Raw genomic sequence first — 18,847 nt, 5'->3', positions numbered from 1 at the left:
AATTACCTTTTTATGAAAATCGATAAAAAATATATATAACCTATTTATTCTTTATTGCAATACAACAAAAATGTTGAAGTTTATCTTCTATTAACTATAGCTTTGGTTTATTCTGGACGGAGTATCTTCTTCTCGAGGCAAGAAACTACATTGGTGTTTATTTTTGCAAATAATGACAAATAGTGACTTCAAATTCAGACGATCGATTTTATAGCTGCTTACTATACCTTTAATATACATTTAACATACTACAAAATATAATATACTGGTACGTATGTCCAACATGATAATTTTGTTAGGTACACTTATTCTTAATGACCGGTTCACCGGTTGGCCTGGTTGGTAGTGGCCCTGCCAGAGGTCGTGGGTTCGATTCCCACCCGAGGCAAATATTTGTGTGATGAACGTAGACGATTGCTTTGTGTCTGGGTGTTAATTATTTATTTATATAAGTATTTATTTAAAATTTATATATCTATGTTTATCAGCCATCTGGTTGCCATAAGTGCTGATTTACACAGGGTCAGTAGACAAGTCAGTCGCGGCGCCGAAATTCGGCGCCGCGACTGTTTACATAGACTTCAAGCCTCTGTACTGACTTCAAATCTGTTTACACAGGGTTTTTTTTCTGGTCAGCACTGATTTGCCTCGAATTTGTAGTCAGTTACTGACCCTGTGTAAATCAGCACTAACACAAGCGAAAGCTTAGTATGGAATCAGATCGTGCCGTGTGTGAAAATTGTCCGGGAATATTTATTATTATTTATTATTAATACTTAATTCAGTCGTACACCGAAAACACCTAGGAAATATTGACGTGACCATTGATTTATCATCATCATCTAATGGCATTGAATGTTCGACAAGTTACATTGTCTTTAACGTGAGCGGGGTGAAAAAATTTGACCGCACATTTGTCAGAGGAAATTATATCCTATGTCAAAATAGTAAGGTTTAATATTGCCTATCAGCTGCGAAGGCTTCGACCTTTAAGATCAAAAGCCTTATTTGGCACATGATACATTACATCCGAATCAAGGTTAAGTCACGCTTAAACATATGTTATGTCTATTAAGTTAATACTTGGGAATACAATACGATTCAAATAGAAGCTTCTAGTTTCAGGATAAGCCATATAATTTAATAGTTATTTCATTTAATTCGGTCTCATTTTTTACCGATACTTTTTTTGGAGGTGGGTTTAATTTTATTGGAAAATAAAATTGAAGGCAATATACAATTTATACCAAATCAAACAATATTCAGTATTGATTAATTTGATGCTCTAAAACAGTATTGATTACACATTAACAGTAGTTAAGTTTACAAGAACCTGCAGAGGGTCAAACTTATAACTCCTTAAAAGTTTTCGGACATAATTTTAAACTCAGTTTCAAGCTGAATAAGTGATCACATCTGATGAATAAATGAACGGCTTTTGGTCCCTTGTTTATTTAAACTAATAATAGTAATCGATATGGTATAACTGAATTATTTATTGATTTTAATCCATAGAAATAGAAGAGATTGTAGCTTATATTTTCTCCGTGGACACTACCTACTTTGAAATTTAATGAAAGTTCTCTCACTCAATTTAAATTCATTTTATTTCTCGTTTAATTCAAAAGCTAATCGATGGATTTTTTACCAGTAAAAAGATTTAACATTACCATTTAAAATAGGATTAATTTTTATTTCTATTAGACAAGTGATTAGTATTTATACCATGATTTTAACGCCTGGTTGATCAAATGTTTAAGTTTGAGAGCACTGCAAGGTGCTTGCTACATTTGATATTCTCTTGAGAAGATTAGACCTCAACGCAACGCTGAAGCTTTGTTAAATTAATGGTTACACTGAGTATCTTGTTGCACTTTCTACTGATAACTAAACTACTATTAACGCTTATATTCTACAGTCTCCATGCCTTCATATTGTCCCATGTTTGTATACAACAACACACAGTAGTTAATGCTATAACAATAATCCTTCACATTATTTTTTCGTATGTTTAAATTTCCTTGTGTTCTCAATAAATAATAACGATTCAAAACTGTTAGTTTTTGGTTTTAAAATCTGAAACAACAAACAAACAACACTAGACTTGTTTTTGAAGTAAGTTTTCTAAGAATTTTCTTTAGCAAAAGATACAATGAAGATGTAAATAAAAAAGAATAGCGTCCTATTATGTTACGTTAAAAACGGTTAGAATGCCACGTAGTTGTGACGAAAAAGGCGACAATAGAATTAACATAATGCAAAGAAACTAGATTTGGTCCACTGTGACGTCACGAGCGACTTCACGTGATCAGAACCGACAAGAAAAACATCTAAGTATGTAAATTGTATAATTTATTAATTCGATACTAACTTTTTATAAATAACTACATCGTTATTAATTCAATTAGCGTTTATTTTAAAATATCCATTTATTGAAATTCTATTTCAATTTACTCAAACATAATATCTAATAATAAACATAAAAAATGTTCGCTATTAAATAACTAAAGAAACAATCTTTAAAATTAAAAATCATTACACAACATACTCAAATAGCTATCCTGTTATAGGTGTACATAAATTTCTGTTTCAAAATATCCAAAAGGCTTGGTAAAAACCTAGTTTCCAAGCTGAACAATGCCAATGTATACCATATGTATTTTTCTAGGCTATGAAAAGGGAAAATGAGTGAAATGAACACATACACCATAAGCAGAGCAATACGCAATCGATTCAAGTCAAGTAGTCAAGCTATCCCACCATTGTTCAACACTTCTCACCAAATAACGAATCCAACGCAACTAATGTAGAAATTATTTAATTCCAACAACCTTACCCAGTTCGTAGGCATTTATGATATGTTAGTTTGCAAAATATTTTATTATTTCGACGTTTTCTATTGTTACCTCTTACCTCTATAAAGTTAATTATCACATTGTTGGTATAAATCCAATTAAAATATTTATTTATTCATGACTCCTAAACACGGTGGTTGGTACGTTAGAGATATATTTTGCGTTCTTTCTTCGTTGTAGCTACGAGTATAATATAACTTTTAAGTTCCTTGTCTAGCCTTGATACTAATAAACGGACACGGAGAATATTTTTCTAAAATACAATAAGTTAGGCAATGTATTTTCGTTAACGTGTATTGTCTAGTTGACGATAGCAAATTCGTCACAACTAAAATGTATAACAAGCTTAAAGATTTACATTAAATTATTAAGAATTAAATAATCGTTTGTAAATTGAATATTTCTACGTTGTTTTGTTACTAAATTAGACAATACTTCTCTTGGACGCAAATAGAGCCAACTTAAAGTTAGTTGGGACACAGAAACTTGAATTTGGTTAAATATTTAAATTGTAGTCAATATTTAACATCCAACTTTGCGATCTGGCAAACAACTTGAATGTTTGGAACTTAAAATAATAGCACTTTATGGAAATGTCTCTCATTTTCCACAATGCTTAAATTTTGTGTAATCCTTTGTAGTTAGTTACTTAGTTTTATTGTTTAATGAGTTTAATCTGTATACTTACAACTGTTACAACAATATTAAAGACTTTATTTGTCTGCTTTTCAAATAACTATGTAGTTACTATAAAAAGTTATATTTCTGAGACACAACTATTTTTTTTTTGTATTTATCCCGGCTCATTCCGACCGAACTGGGTCACACCATAGTTAAAATATCCGATGTAATTCTATGAAATCATTAGACGCACTTCCAAATTCAATTGAAACCAAGATGGCTTGGAGACACGCGTGAATAATACATAACGCAGTAACATTGCGTGGGCGCGCAACTCAATTACGGCAAAAAGTTTGAAAGTAACAGTGGGCCGGAAGCGGCCCGGAACACAGGCTCCGACGCACGACACGACATTGTTCCCAGGAAGTCGCTGCTTCTAAATGTTACAAGCTAGCTGGCCTCGCCTTTGAGTTGATTGTATGGCTGAAATTATCCTATGCGTTAGTCTAACTAGCGCACAGGGAAAGACACAGATTGGACAAAGGATATCTACGTCTTAAAAAAATAATTTTGTAGCGCGTGTTACCTTTATTTACTCTTATTTAAGAAAAATAAAGTAAGCAAATAGGCTAACTATTAAAACATGTACTATCAACAAATGAAATAAAAGTACCAACCACATTTGAAAAAATCCAACTTCATATTTCAGGTCTCACTTAACAGTTAAAAAACAATCACATCATACACACGATACCAAAATTGTTAAACGAAACAGTTATGTAGCCTTTTTCGTCTATTTAAATTTGGAACACTGGCAGCTCACAAGAGACGTACAAAAAAGTTAAATTTGAAAATAGAACTGACCGCATGTCAAGAAGTCTACCATGTCACTCCATTGCAGTATCATTGTTGCAACTGATGCGGTCGCACGCTTTGATGGACCATTGTTTAGATGAAGATGTGTGTCGTCATCGCCTCCCGTTTTGCGAAAGTCTCGTTAACTGGGTCGAGTGTTTACTCAAATTAGACCCTAAGGCGCTAACACAAGTGCACAAACACGGTTTGTGGAGCAATTAATGGAACCAGACCGCTGCATCAAAAATTAGAGACAACTAGATCTTGGGTCATTGCGCACTACAAAGACTTCAATCGTATTATGTAACGGATAACCGTTAAAACCAAATATAAATTTGAAAAAAAAAATGTATTTGTTTACAAAAGTATAGACATAGATATTTAAGATGGAATAGAATAAATTATCCAAGATAGAATAAAGGTGAAGGCCAATTCTCAAATAGCGGGTAATTATGAATCGTTACGAGTTGCTGAGCCATCAAACGATCGTCAGGTTACTAACGAGAACGGAAAGGTCAATGTTTCAGCTTTCGAGATAATTGTTATTTCGCAACGGAAGCCCACAGGCCACATTGTCCAAAGCGATCCCACTCGGGCCTTATGTAACTCTTGCATTATTCATACTTGCCGCCAAGTATTTATTTATTTATTTATTTATTTATTTATTTGGAGATCTTACAGAAACAATTAAACCCGTGTAATATATAAATTAATGACATACAATGGTAACATTAACAATTGTTTCCTCTACGTCTCACAGTGAACATAAATAGAAAAAATAAAAGAAAAAAAAAACTCACTTGTACAATAATTGATAGGTATCTGTTGCAAGGGAGCCAAATACTTAAAACTAACACAGATTTCTGAAATATTAAACTAAGGGAAAGCATTAACTAAGCATGTACATTATCCAACGTTAGAAAAATTATACATATAATTGGCTAATTGTACATTTGAAACTATATCGGGAGCATGAAAACATATCTATTTCATTCAGTTTGTCATTGTGTAAGACACACATTCTGTGAAGTGGCGCGCGTTGTCCTGCGTTGGTTCTGGTATGTTGTAAATGGAAAAGACATTTCGAACGAGTTGGTCGCGAAGGCACACGAAAGGACAAGTCGGCTAGTAAGTTCGAAGAATCAATTTCACCCACGCAAATGCTTCTTAAAGTGACAGCATCAGTTACTGAACGTCTGTTGGTCAAGGACATCATGTTATATTTTTCTAAGAGTTGGTTGTATGAGCATTTGGGAGAGCATAAGCGATAGTTAAGTGTGCGCAGAAACTTCTTCTGTATCATTTCCAATTTATTTACATAGCAATTATAAAATGGATTCCATATAGGAGATACATAATCGAGGTGTGATCTAACTAATGATTGGTAGAGGCAAATAAATGTGTCCTTTCGTCTGAAATTCTTAGTAATTCGAGTGATGAAACCTAACATACGGTAAGCTTTCTTTAATATGTAGTCAATATGTACGTCCATTGTGAGTTTAGCATCAAGATAGACGCCTAAATCACGAATAGTAGAATCGGTATCAAGAATGTGTTCTCCTAGTTTAAATTTTGATGGAATAATATTTATATTTTTAGTAAAACGGACATGTTTGCATTTATTGTAAGATAGGTATAGCTTATTGTGTTTGCAGTATTCGCTAAACCTATCAAGGTCATCTTGTATAAGACGAATGTCATTTTTATTTGATATGGATGAATATATTTTTAAGTCGTCGGCATATAATAGAAATTTTGAGTGTTTAAAGCAACTGGAGATATCATTAATAAATATAGTGAAGAGCAAAGGGCCGAGAATAGATCCTTGCGGAATACCAGATGTTACAACTACTGGAGAAGATTTAAAACCGTTCATTACTACCACCTGGACACGATTTTGTAAATATGAAGAAAACCAGCGGAAAAGATTGCCTTTTATGCCATTGAAGGACAATTTTTTTAAGAGCAACATGTGATCCACCTTGTCAAATGCTTTTTTAAAATCAGTGTAGATGGTTTCTATTTGACACTTTTTATCCAGACCTTTAAAAATATAGTTGGTGAATTCAAGCAGATTTGACAAAGTGGACCTGCCTTTAACAAAGCCATGTTGTTCTGCAATAATAAAATGTTTAAGGCTAGAGGATATTCGACCGTGAACCAATCTTTCAAATACTTTTGGAATTACTGATAGTATAGATATTGGACGATAATTTGCAATATCATTTTTGGATCCAGATTTAAAAATAGGGGTTATAAAAACTGTCTTCCACCTATTCGGAAAAGTTCCTGTTTTTAAACAATTATTAAATATTATTTGTAATGGCAAAGATATACTTCCACTTACATTTCTTAAAAATATGGGACTAATATTATCAGGTCCTGAGCCTTTATTAGGATCGATATCCTTTAATGCTTTGTATATTTCATTATTAGTTAAGTTTATATGATGCAAATTTAGTATACTTTTATTGTCTAAGAGTTCAATGGTATTGTAAGCTCCAGGGGTAATAGGTTCAAATACAGATTGAAAGTAATTGGAGAACATTTCGCAAATTACGCTGGGATCGCAAGATGAAGAGGTTGCTAATTTCATGATTTTAGGATAACCTGAGTTGGTTTCTTTTAAGTCAGACGTGTATTTCCAGAAATAATTGATGTTCTCCTTAAGTGATGATTCCACGTTAGCTATATATTTGGTGTAACAATTCCTAATAAGTAATTTTACTCGCTTTCTAAGCAGATTGAATTCCTGATAGTCTCTTAGTGATTTATAGACTTTCCAACGCGTCCAAACTTTAACTTTCTTTCTTAGAGTAGAAATTAAACCTTTAGAAAACCACACTGGATAACGTTTAGATTTCGTTTTTACTAAGGGTACCTGTTCCTCAATAATTTTATACATATATTCATAGAAAAGATCAACCGCATCATCAGGAGTGAGGCTACTAAGTTCCGATATCCAGTCTATATTCGAGAGATCTTGGTTAATTAAATCATAGTTAGCTTTAAAAAAGTTTCGTTTCGTTTTGGGAGCGCTACACATAAGGTCGAGTTGAGTATCTATTTCCAGTATGGTATCTAGGGGAGGATGGTGGGGAACTACGTTAAGCAACGGGTCATCTGCAACACAAACAGAAGTTCCTATAATGTTACTTAGGATAAGGTCGAGTATTTTATTATTTTCATTTGAAATTGTGTTATATTGTTTTAAATTAAGGTAGGACATTGTGTATGATAATAACTTAGCCGTATCCGTGTCACAAGTAGTTCGGGGGAATGTTATAATTGTACACTTATTGTACATAATTGGTAAATTTTGATTGTTTATGTTAATATTTGCACCTGTATCAAAACTGGTAAATTAGATGGCGTAATCAGTAAAAATATCCAGATTTTTAAGTCTAGGCAAGATTATGTTCGAGCATATCAAGTATTATTGTGTTAAATGTGTATCGGTATTACAGACCTCATTCAGATGGATTTCTTGGTAATTAATTTTTGGATGAAAACATAAGGAAATGGTTCAACATACTTTATAAACTGCAGAAACTGAATTTCCTACCAAAAATACTATTTCACAAAACTGAAACATCTAGAAACTGCAATAGGTACGTGAGGCAATAAGAGTACGAAGGTGTTTATGATAAAGTCGATATGACGATGAATGCGTATACTGATTGCTGTGTCCAAATTGACAGAGATCAACACGAATCCCTCTGTTTGCCGAGATGCGGCTCGTGTTTTCTCTTGTGATGTCATCATTTAATCGTAGCTTTTTATCATTACCTTGTTACATTTCATTCATAACTCCACTAAAACAATGGTATAATGGACTTCAGATTACGCTACAGTTAACAAAAAGACATCAAAACTCATCATCAAGAGCATCTAACTTATTATGAAATAGAAATTACCTTTTAAATTGCTTTCACATTTGCCAGGATTGCTTTGAGCAATATTCATACAAACAACGGAAAGATTTCTCAACAAATGCTCAATATGCATAAACGTCAGATTAAATATTTTGCTAGCGTATATGTTAGTTTATTAATTCCTCTCTTTAATACTAGATGAAGAAACTATACGGCCAATGTCGTGAAAAATGAAGCTGTGTCTTATCACATATTTAAATTGATGACTGTGTGTCGAAACGAAATCAGCATGGCGGTAGAATTCACCGTAATCGGTGTTTTCAATTGATCCCAATCGATGACGAGATTGCACAATCTATTCAATTGCCGACACTTGTACCGATACAAGAAACATGCCTTACGCTGATTTGTTAGTGACTCGATGTTTTGATATTCTGAATAAATGAGATATAATGTGAGATACAATTAATGCAATCGTGAAATCTTTGCCAGCATTAAATAATATATGAAACGCAATTACGCTGCCACGATGATATAATGATTGAAGCTTAATTAAGACGAACCGAGTATTGGCCAACATGACGTGAATTTGTGTCTCCCATCAGAAAATTTCAAAATAATAGGGATAACTATTAGGTGGAGAGGTGCTTTTTTCCTCATGTGCGTTTATATATAGGTTTGGGATTTAACTAGTTGTTTTATGAGTATTTTACGACGTTCATAGTTGGATCAATACATACGGTCATGCTAGGTTGATTGATCGTTTTTTTTTGTGTTTCCCCATTGTTACACGTATTGTAAGAATTTCCCAAGTTTAAGGTTATCGTGCTTGGCTGATAGGCGGCTGTCTGGAAGATAATGCTATCGGCTGAGATTTGTGCTATTCGTCATTAACTGACTGATTTGACAAGTCATTGATGTTTCCGCTCGATTGGAAGTGCGATGGCTTGGCACCGAGCTTCTTTATTTCATGTTGAGATTTTTGTCTCAAGTTCACGCGTAATGTGAAGAAAGACGAGGAAGAAAGGAAGGAAATATGTAGGAATAACAATGTATATAACTATACTGTATAATTCAAATGTGCAGCTTCATAAATTCCTTCCTGATTTACTGAATATTTTTCGTGCTTAATCAAGTTATTAAACATTCTCTATCACATATATTGACGTGGAATCTATTATGCTGAAGGAATGTGGCTAGACAAAATCTGAACCTATAATTGCTCCTACATTATAACAGACATTAATGCACATGACCAGTTATTTGCGAGCCCATTAGCCTTTCTATTGAAACGAAAATGACGGAAACAATCACACACCAAAGCCCGCTTATCGAAGTTCCACGCCATCAAGGCGTAACTTTCTCCCACTAATAAATAACGCGAGTGGAAAACACGAAATCAAAAGTAAGAAAATGTGAGTTTCACCGTTGACTGTGGGAACTTTTGTCTGCGGAGTGCGGAGGAACGACCTGCCACTTGTCAGAACAATCGGTTAATGTTGCTCGCATAATTACCAACTGCTTGTAAATAATGAAACAGCCTATAATTACAACTATCTCGTGGTCTATTATGTATTATTTTTTTTGCTTCGATATAATAAATCAGATTGCAATGGTTCAGTAGGTTTGATATATCTACGTATCATTTGTTTTTTTCACCGCTGATACAAAGTAATATTTCGATTTCATTTGATTATCTTATACATATTATAAAAATGAATCGCAAAATGTGTTGGTAAGCGCATAACTCGGGAACGGGTGAAACGATTTCGTTAATTATTTATTTATAATATCCCTTGAAGTACGAGGATGGTTCTTATGAAAAAAACGGTAAACAACGGTAAAAAAAACGGTAAAAAATATTCGAAATTTTGTTTTGATCTTTCAAGTCTCTATATTTTATCTACACTGTAGTTTAACGCCTTTATCATGATATATTTAACCACATAATAAAACGAAAATTTCTTGTACATCTAAAGAAATAATAAAAAGATTAACATAAGTTGACGCGTAAACCCTCAGTCGAGATGAAACTCATCCCTCGAGACGTCTCGGCTTTACACAAGCTGATTCGATAAGGCGCCAGCGAAGCATGCACGGCGCGAGTAAACCAGCGCGGTATAATCTTAAATTAAGGAAATTACACCGACATTACGAAACATGCGTTAATTGCTCTATAGTCTACTTAACGCGTAACTTTGTTTAGCTATCGTGGGATATTATGTGCTAACTTTTTCGGTCCACTGCTAAACGACAAGTTCGTATAAACCAGTATTTCGACGAAGTGGTCAATAATTGGTCGTCACAATATTTCTCAACCGCCTTTCGCTTTTTGTTAAAAAGGGTGTTTTCATCGAGTTTTCCCAAAAGCCTGGCTTTGAAAGCGAAGTGGATTAGAAGTGCGGAGCTTATCGTATTTTTTAGCCGCCAGACACTGATACGGTTAGATTTTTTGTATTCACAAACATGTCGGACATTGTTCTCTGCAGAATGAATATTTGCGTTTGGAGAAGTGGTGAAAATGAAAACAAAAGTTAGATATTCATACTGTGATAACGAGAAACGCTCCAATTAAAAAGTTGCTTTTTGACGAATTTTAAAAATACAAAATACGTCCATATAATGACCAGAATAATTGGTTTTAGGTTTCACATGGGTTTCAGATTAAAATTCATGTACATTTATCCCAGAACGAGCTTCATATTATATCGCAGCTTCAAGAAAATTATAAACGTGAAAGCAATTAAGGTGAGTTAATATTATGTTACCTTCAACTTGCCACTTCGAGCGTAAAAATGTTATTATTTAAGTCAGGGCTCGGAACCGGTTTGAAAAGAGCGGTTAATTTAGATTATATACCGGTAAATATATCGTTCCTTCATTTACCGGTTAAACAAGTGAACTGTTTATAAGTAACCCAAATGATTAAGGTTACCGGTTACTTCTGCACAAACGGTTTTGACACCCAAATTAACCGGTTAATTCCTTTATTATTTTTGCCTCATTTTTTAACTTGCCACAAGATATAGTGAATCTAATATCTATACATATAATAAATCTGTAGAAGGGTCAATTCTGTACATTGAAAATATTGAAAAAATAAATACCAGGGGGTGTTACTGGATCGATACCAAACCCAAATATGTGATTAAAAAAATTTTTGTCTGTCTGTATGTTCAGGCATCACGTGAAAACTAACGGTTCGATTTCGATGAAACTTGGTATAATAATTATACCTTATTATCCTGGGCATAAAATAGGATACTTTTTATCCCGGAAAAATACGTAGAAAAAAATAAATCTTAATTTTTCCGCGCGGACGGAGTCGCGGGCGGAAGCTAGTATCTAATATATCTAATATATTCTATTCTAAAATATAGTTTGTAAGTATAGATGTATGGATGTATGGATGTTTAACACATATAGAGGGTAACTTGGATTAACACATAGGATAGTTTTTATCCCGGAAATCCCACGGGAACGGGAACTATGCGGGTTTTCCTTTGCAAACGCGAGCGAAGCCGCGGGCGGAAATCTAGTTATCAAATTCAAATCTATACATATAATAAATCTGTAGAAGGGTCAATTCTGTACATTGAAAATATTGAAAAAATAACTAGCAGGGGGTGTAACTGGATCGACACCAAACCCAAATATGTGATTAAAAAAATTTTTGTCTGTCTGTCTGTCTGTCTGTATGTGAAGACATCACATGAAAACTACCGGTTCGATTTCGATGAAACTTGGTATAATTATACCTTATTATCCTGGGCGTAAAATAGGATACTTTTTATCCTGGAAAAATACGTAGAAAAAAAATTAATCTCAATTTTTCAGTTATCCATAGACGTTGTTCTGTAGTAGGTACCGCGAACACACGTTGCGTATTATTATAGACCTAGCCGTATTTGGGTCCAATAGATATTTATAAGATGTCATTGTCCGAGTTACTCAAAATGGAGAAATAAACCATCCACGCAAAGACCGACATCCGCGCGGACGGAGTCGCGGGCGGAAGCTAGTTTCAAATATAAACTAAAATTGCGAACTTGAGTGCGATTAAGAATTTTGTAACTAAATGACTTCGCAACGTCCAGGCCCGTCGAGCGAGGGTAGCGGGGGCCGAGGATCCTTATGTAACTTGGTTTTAACCGGTTAATTTTCACCACCAAAACCAATATTAATGAAAAACCGGTATTTCGCATAAACCGGTAAAAACCGGTAAAGTGCAACCTTTAACCTAAATCAATTTCGGTTTGGGGTCAATGACCGAAACCGGTTAAGAATTTAAACCGGTTTCCGAGCCCTGATTTAAGTAGTCTTCACTTATAACTATTAAAGTATTGTTAATTTGTTAAGCGCAGATGCCCTTAATAGTTATAACGCATACCTATGTTATGAGTGTTACTAGTTGATTAACTAGCCTAATTTTCGACTGCATTACGAAATAAAACAATGTTAATTACCTCTATATGTATTGTTTAACTGTGTACCGCTATCTACGAATTACAAATGTCAATGGGGGTTAGCTGAACTATATTTGGGGCAATTTTCACGAATATAACTTATCAATATGGGTGTAACAATTTTACGTTATACGGGGTCAAACACAAATACTACATATTAAAATTATTAATTTTCTGTACGGTTAGGGGCAAGTGAGATCCACCACGTTGGCTGACCATGACCATATTTGGTAGTGCCCGATCAACCAGTAATTTGACCAGTGCATTGAGCTTTTGTTAATGCTTGTTGTTTATTTATTGATTACATAATATGTTTGCTAAGGCGTGTATTGATGACTCAAAACAAGTAATAACTGCGTTAAAAACAACCGACTTCAAACTTGCACTTGCAAAATTCACAAATACCTACAGACAAAAATGCTCATAAAATAAAAACTACTGGGCCTATCCGAATAAAATTTTTATGGGACCAATTCGACACCATCCCGCATCGAACAAAAAAAGAATCACGTAAATCGGTTCAGAAACCTCGGAGTAATCGGTGTACATACATAAAAAAAAACATACCGGCCGAATTGATAACCTCCTCCTTTTTTTTTGAAGTCGGTTAATGAAATTCAATTAGTCGTCTGAAAACTTTTCTCATTGATGTGCCTTTACGTAAATAAATGTAATTACTCCGATATTAGTGTATTTGAATACCTAAATAATGTAATTGTAATAACAAAATAACAATGAATTGAACATATTATAACCTATTTATTATATTCTTGGTAAATTTGTGGCTGAGTCAATTCATCATTGTTCGAAGTCGAAGTATTCGTTCGGTATCCATTAAAATGGTGTCAATCAACAAAGGCAATTAATAAGGCTTGATACAATCTTATCACACAACAATAAGATATTTGACGTGTTTTACTGCTTCTATACAAACTACGATTAACTTTAAATACATTGTGTATTTATATGGTGCATATTGCGAATTTACTCGCGAAGGTTTACTTTATGAAAATATAAAAATATTTTATGTTGTATAATATTAATCTGCATTTATGCTAGGTACAGTTCGAAACCTACCAGTAAAAATTGTTAAATTAGATTTGATATATTATTGATGTTACCGGAAATGTTTACAAAATGCAGGCCGTTTGTAATACGGAGGATTATTATACATATACAATCCGACTGCGACATACACACCCCTCGTACCACGTACCTTCCAATATCTTAGATGTTTTACATTTCCGATTGCTGTTTAGAAAATGTATAGATTAAAGATTTCCTAGGAAATGTGTGAAATAAATTATTTTATACACATTATACATGTATAAAATAATTTATTTCACACATTTCCGTTAACATTGATACAGCAATGTGGCGTGTAAATTGTACATTCAAAGTTTATACCACTAAAATGGGATAGCGCAGGTCTGTAATCTCGAGTGCGTGTGATGGAGCCGTCGGGCGTGTATTGACACACCAGTTATGCTAATCGGTTCCTCAATCGGAGCGTTACTCGCTGTTTTTGCACCAATTATGAATTAACCAACTGCTACGTATTGTGTGCGCCTAGTGTACGCTCACCGCTACTCCGTGCGAGTGTAACTTCCCTGTATTATCATTGTTGTTTTCTGTGCCACTTGCCTCTATTTTGTGTCACTCAGATATAGCCAAATTATATTGCCAATACATGTAATTGTCATTTGTAATAACGACGATTTCGCTAAGTGCTCTTATTCCTTGAAGTTAACATGATATACGCGTGCTAGTCGTATGAAGACATGTAATAACTAGGCTACTGGCCAAGGCTTAAACGTCGATGTTTCTATGATAACAGAGTTTACTGCTTTCTGACATGAAACCGAGTTTACGATGTTCGATTATCAAACAAAATAATGTATCGGTCGCAAAATATAGCTATTTAATAGCTCTAGATCGATTAACGATTTTGTTAACATTGATGAAACTTTTAACGTATTTTGATGTATAGTAACTATAATACCACAGATTACTAAAATATGTTAATGGCAATACGATTAATTCATCGATATATCCTAATTGTTTATGTTTATAAATAGAGTATACGTACTTATAAAGGCAGAAGGTGAGAGGGGGTGCTTCCTGTCCTTGGGCGGAGTGCTATACACAAAGGCGTGGTTGACGCAGCCCCGTGCCTGCGCGCACATGTCGCCATCGGAGCCCCGGCGCGTCCGCCGCCGCGCTTCGGGCACCAGCGCAGTCTCCGATTTGCCCAACACTTTTAACTTTTTCTTCCCCTTATCCGGGGAGTGTATGTGCAGGATTGCCGCCGCTTTCGGCGGAATCTTTTCGGGCACTAAAAGGTCCTTCGCAGAAACACTCTTCTGTTTCTTATTGAACAGATCACTAAACTTCTTCTCCGTTTTCTTGGGCCGCTGGGGCTTCAGCATCAGGTCGACGTCCCCGCTCTTCTTGCGCACCCGGGGCGGCTCCTGCTTGCGTTTGGCCATGACCGGGGTCTTGGCGCGGTACGTGCCGTCGACGCCCGCGTAGGCCACGCCGTACTCCTTGTCGCCGAAGGGGAACAGCACCTGGTCGCGCTTGAGGTCGGGCTCCTCGTCCTTGGAGCGCCAGCGGTTGCCGATCAGGCGCAGGGAGGCGCGCACGGAGCGCGAGCGGCGCAGGCCTCCCTGCTCCCGCTTGAACTTGTCGAGGAGGGTCTCCATCGCCCTGCGAGGGGGGAGCGCGGGCCGCCGGGCATGGCACGCTTGTCGACTACGCGCACGCTATTCACTCGATAGTTACGTAAGTCGTTCTGCTTCCGACGTTCACTCGCAGCGGCGTCGGGCGGCGGAATGCTACAACCGAACAACACTTCTTGTAGTACCGTCTACCGGTACGACCCCGGAGCTCGGAAGCGGCTCCGTGCACGGCGAGCTCTTTTGATAAACTGCTCTAATTTGCACAATCTGATAGATAAGATACCTCACTATTTGGATACACTTGTCACCGGCGAGATTTCGTGACGCATGTTTAATGAGATAAAAATAAGGCGATAGCGTTTTATTTGTGAATAAATGAATGCATCGGTTTGGTGGATATTGAGTTTCATATCGGTTCGCTTTGAAATTGAATGCGTCCGTACTCGTTTGATTAATGTCAACTGTAACATGCTGCAGTGTCTAGTTTGAAATATTTTTTATTTGCGCCGTAGTTTACACAGGGATTTTATTTTACGTGAAAACGTTTTTGATATTTAATTGGGTGCATTGCGAATGTGTATTTTTAAATTTATCTCTGAAATCGTATTCCGTAAGTTATTCACATAAATCGTAGAGCTCTATACGTCCGTATATAATTCCCCGACGGTTTGAACGACGCGCGACGCCTTAATTAACATAAGCTTTAGAAAAGCAGAACTATTTATCGCGATGAAAAAAGTTAATCCTGAGAAATCCGCTTTAGAAATAAACGCCACATCCATAGATGGCATATTCTAATGAATAGAGAAAATTGAAATGAAAAAGGTAGCTGGAGCATCCAGGGAATGTGTTTCAGCGCCGGCTGCACGGCGCACGCCGCTGCACAGTTTTGTCTTTGCTTAGAGCATATTTACTTTGACGAATTCAGAAATCGCTGCGATGTAAAATCAAATCTGGAGCCAGCCATGCGATTATGTCCGCGTTTATTTTTATGTTTTGAGAGAACATGTCGTGAGGGAATTACATTTAAAAAAGGAATTTGAATTTAGTAAATAACGAATTAATTGAATTAACGATGCATAAATAGTTACATAATTATCGTCTTATTCAAGACGGGTGCTTTTAATGCAATAACAAATGCAATATTTATATTTTTTGGTTTTTATGGCATTCAAATGCTTTATAAATATAAATTTATAAAGAATAGAAAAAATTCGATCACGAGGCGGGACTTGAACCCGCATCCTTCGCGCCATTCCGGGGCGGATACCTAACCAACTCAGCCACTCGTGACCCGCCTGAGCAATCGAATTTATTCTATCCTTTCAGTTTTATGTGTCTTAAGGGACACACCGCGCGCCATCTATTGAGATGATTTAACAACCATCTCAACCAATATGAAGCACTTTTCAGTGAATACAATATTGTAACGATGGAACACGACCTTTTCTTGAATTTATATTTTTTGGTTTTTATGGCATTCAAATGCTTTATAAATATAAATTTATAAAGAATAGAAAAAATTCGATCACGAGGCGGGACTTGAACCCGCATCCTTCGCGCCATTCCGGGGCGGATACCTAACCAACTCAGCCACTCGTGACCCGCCTGAGCAATCGAATTTATTCTATCCTTTCAGTTTTATGTGTCTTAAGGGACACACCGCGCGCCATCTATTGAGATGATTTAACAACCATCTCAACCAATATGAAGCACTTTTCAGTGAATACAATATTGTAACGATGGAACACGACCTTTTCTTGAATTTATATTTTTTGGTTTTTATGGCATTCAAATGCTTTATAAATATAAATTTATAAAGAATAGAAAAAATTCGATCACGAGGATGGATCAGGACCATAGATGGCGCGCGGTGTGTCCCTTAAGACACATAAAACTGAAAGGATAGAATAAATTCGATTGCTCAGGCGGGTCACGAGTGGCTGAGTTGGTTAGGTATCCGCCCCGGAATGGCGCGAAGGATGCGGGTTCAAGTCCCGCCTCGTGATCGAATTTTTTCTATTCTTTATAAATTTATATTTATAAAGCATTTGAATGCCATAAAAACCAAAAAATATAAATTCAAGAAAAGGTCGTGTTCCATCGTTACAATATTGTATTCACTGAAAAGTGCTTCATATTGGTTGAGATGGTTGTTAAATCATCTCAATAGATGGCGCGCGGTGTGTCCCTTAAGACACATAAAACTGAAAGGATAGAATAAATTCGATTGCTCAGGCGGGTCACGAGTGGCTGAGTTGGTTAGGTATCCGCCCCGGAATGGCGCGAAGGATGCGGGTTCAAGTCCCGCCTCGTGATCGAATTTTTTCTATTCTTTATAAATTTATATTTATAAAGCATTTGAATGCCATAAAAACCAAAAAATATAAATTCAAGAAAAGGTCGTGTTCCATCGTTACAATATTGTATTCACTGAAAAGTGCTTCATATTGGTTGAGATGGTTGTTAAATCATCTCAATAGATGGCGCGCGGTGTGTCCCTTAAGACACATAAAACTGAAAGGATAGAATAAATTCGATTGCTCAGGCGGGTCACGAGTGGCTGAGTTGGTTAGGTATCCGCCCCGGAATGGCGCGAAGGATGCGGGTTCAAGTCCCGCCTCGTGATCGAATTTTTTCTATTCTTTATAAATTTATATTTATAAAGCATTTGAATGCCATAAAAACCAAAAAATATAAATTCAAGAAAAGGTCGTGTTCCATCGTTACAATATTGTATTCACTGAAAAGTGCTTCATATTGGTTGAGATGGTTGTTAAATCATCTCAATAGATGGCGCGCGGTGTGTCCCTTAAGACACATAAAACTGAAAGGATAGAATAAATTCGATTGCTCAGGCGGGTCACGAGTGGCTGAGTTGGTTAGGTATCCGCCCCGGAATGGCGCGAAGGATGCGGGTTCAAGTCCCGCCTCGTGATCGAATTTTTTCTATTCTTTATAAATTTATATTAACAAATGCAATAACTATACGATTATGAATTTCCATAATATTACTCAGTTAACAAGTTTCCAGAAACACACATTATTATTGGTATAAATTTACATTATTGTATTTCCGAAAATGCATCATTTTCCTTAAAATAACAATGGATCTTAACATGACATACTTAACACTTATCGCTTTCATGAAACAGGAATTGCATTACCAAGAAAATACTTGATGGATTACTTAAAGCTCGATGTAGTTTGGTAGATAATTGGATTAAAAAATTACAGACAAGTTGTATGAAGTTAAAAGATAAGTCCGTATTCGCGAGGAGTTGGCCAAGTAGATAGAATGTGAAGTAAAGGCAGCATGTGGAACAAGTTAACTTCTTTGAACTAATTTAGTTACTTGTTAACAACCACTTCATGGACCCTCCATGAAGTGTAACACGTTGATTGCGAACTCTGGGGAAGATATCTTTTAAACAAGTAAAACTGGGTAGTTTAAGTTTAACATCTGTAGTTGTATCATGTATGTCTGGACTTTT

At 35.7% G+C, this 18,847-nt stretch overlaps 1 protein-coding gene across 1 annotated transcript in view; it reads right to left on the bottom strand.

Annotated features, from left to right (window-relative positions):
- LOC123695634 overlaps positions 1-18,847 on the bottom strand; it is a 36,203-nt gene that overhangs the window by 11,639 nt on the left and 5,717 nt on the right. Inside the window, exon 2 of the mRNA XM_045641539.1 lies at positions 14,762-15,509. Coding sequence (XP_045497495.1) covers positions 14,762-15,377 — 616 coding nt within the window. The 5' untranslated portion in view covers positions 15,378-15,509. The remainder of the gene's footprint in view (positions 1-14,761; positions 15,510-18,847) is intronic.

The sequence above is a fragment of the Colias croceus genome, chromosome 11 (assembly GCF_905220415.1).
Source record: "Colias croceus chromosome 11, ilColCroc2.1".
In the NCBI taxonomy this organism is placed as follows: Eukaryota; Metazoa; Arthropoda; class Insecta; order Lepidoptera; family Pieridae; genus Colias; species Colias croceus.
This window is presented reverse-complemented; position numbering and strand designations above follow the sequence as displayed.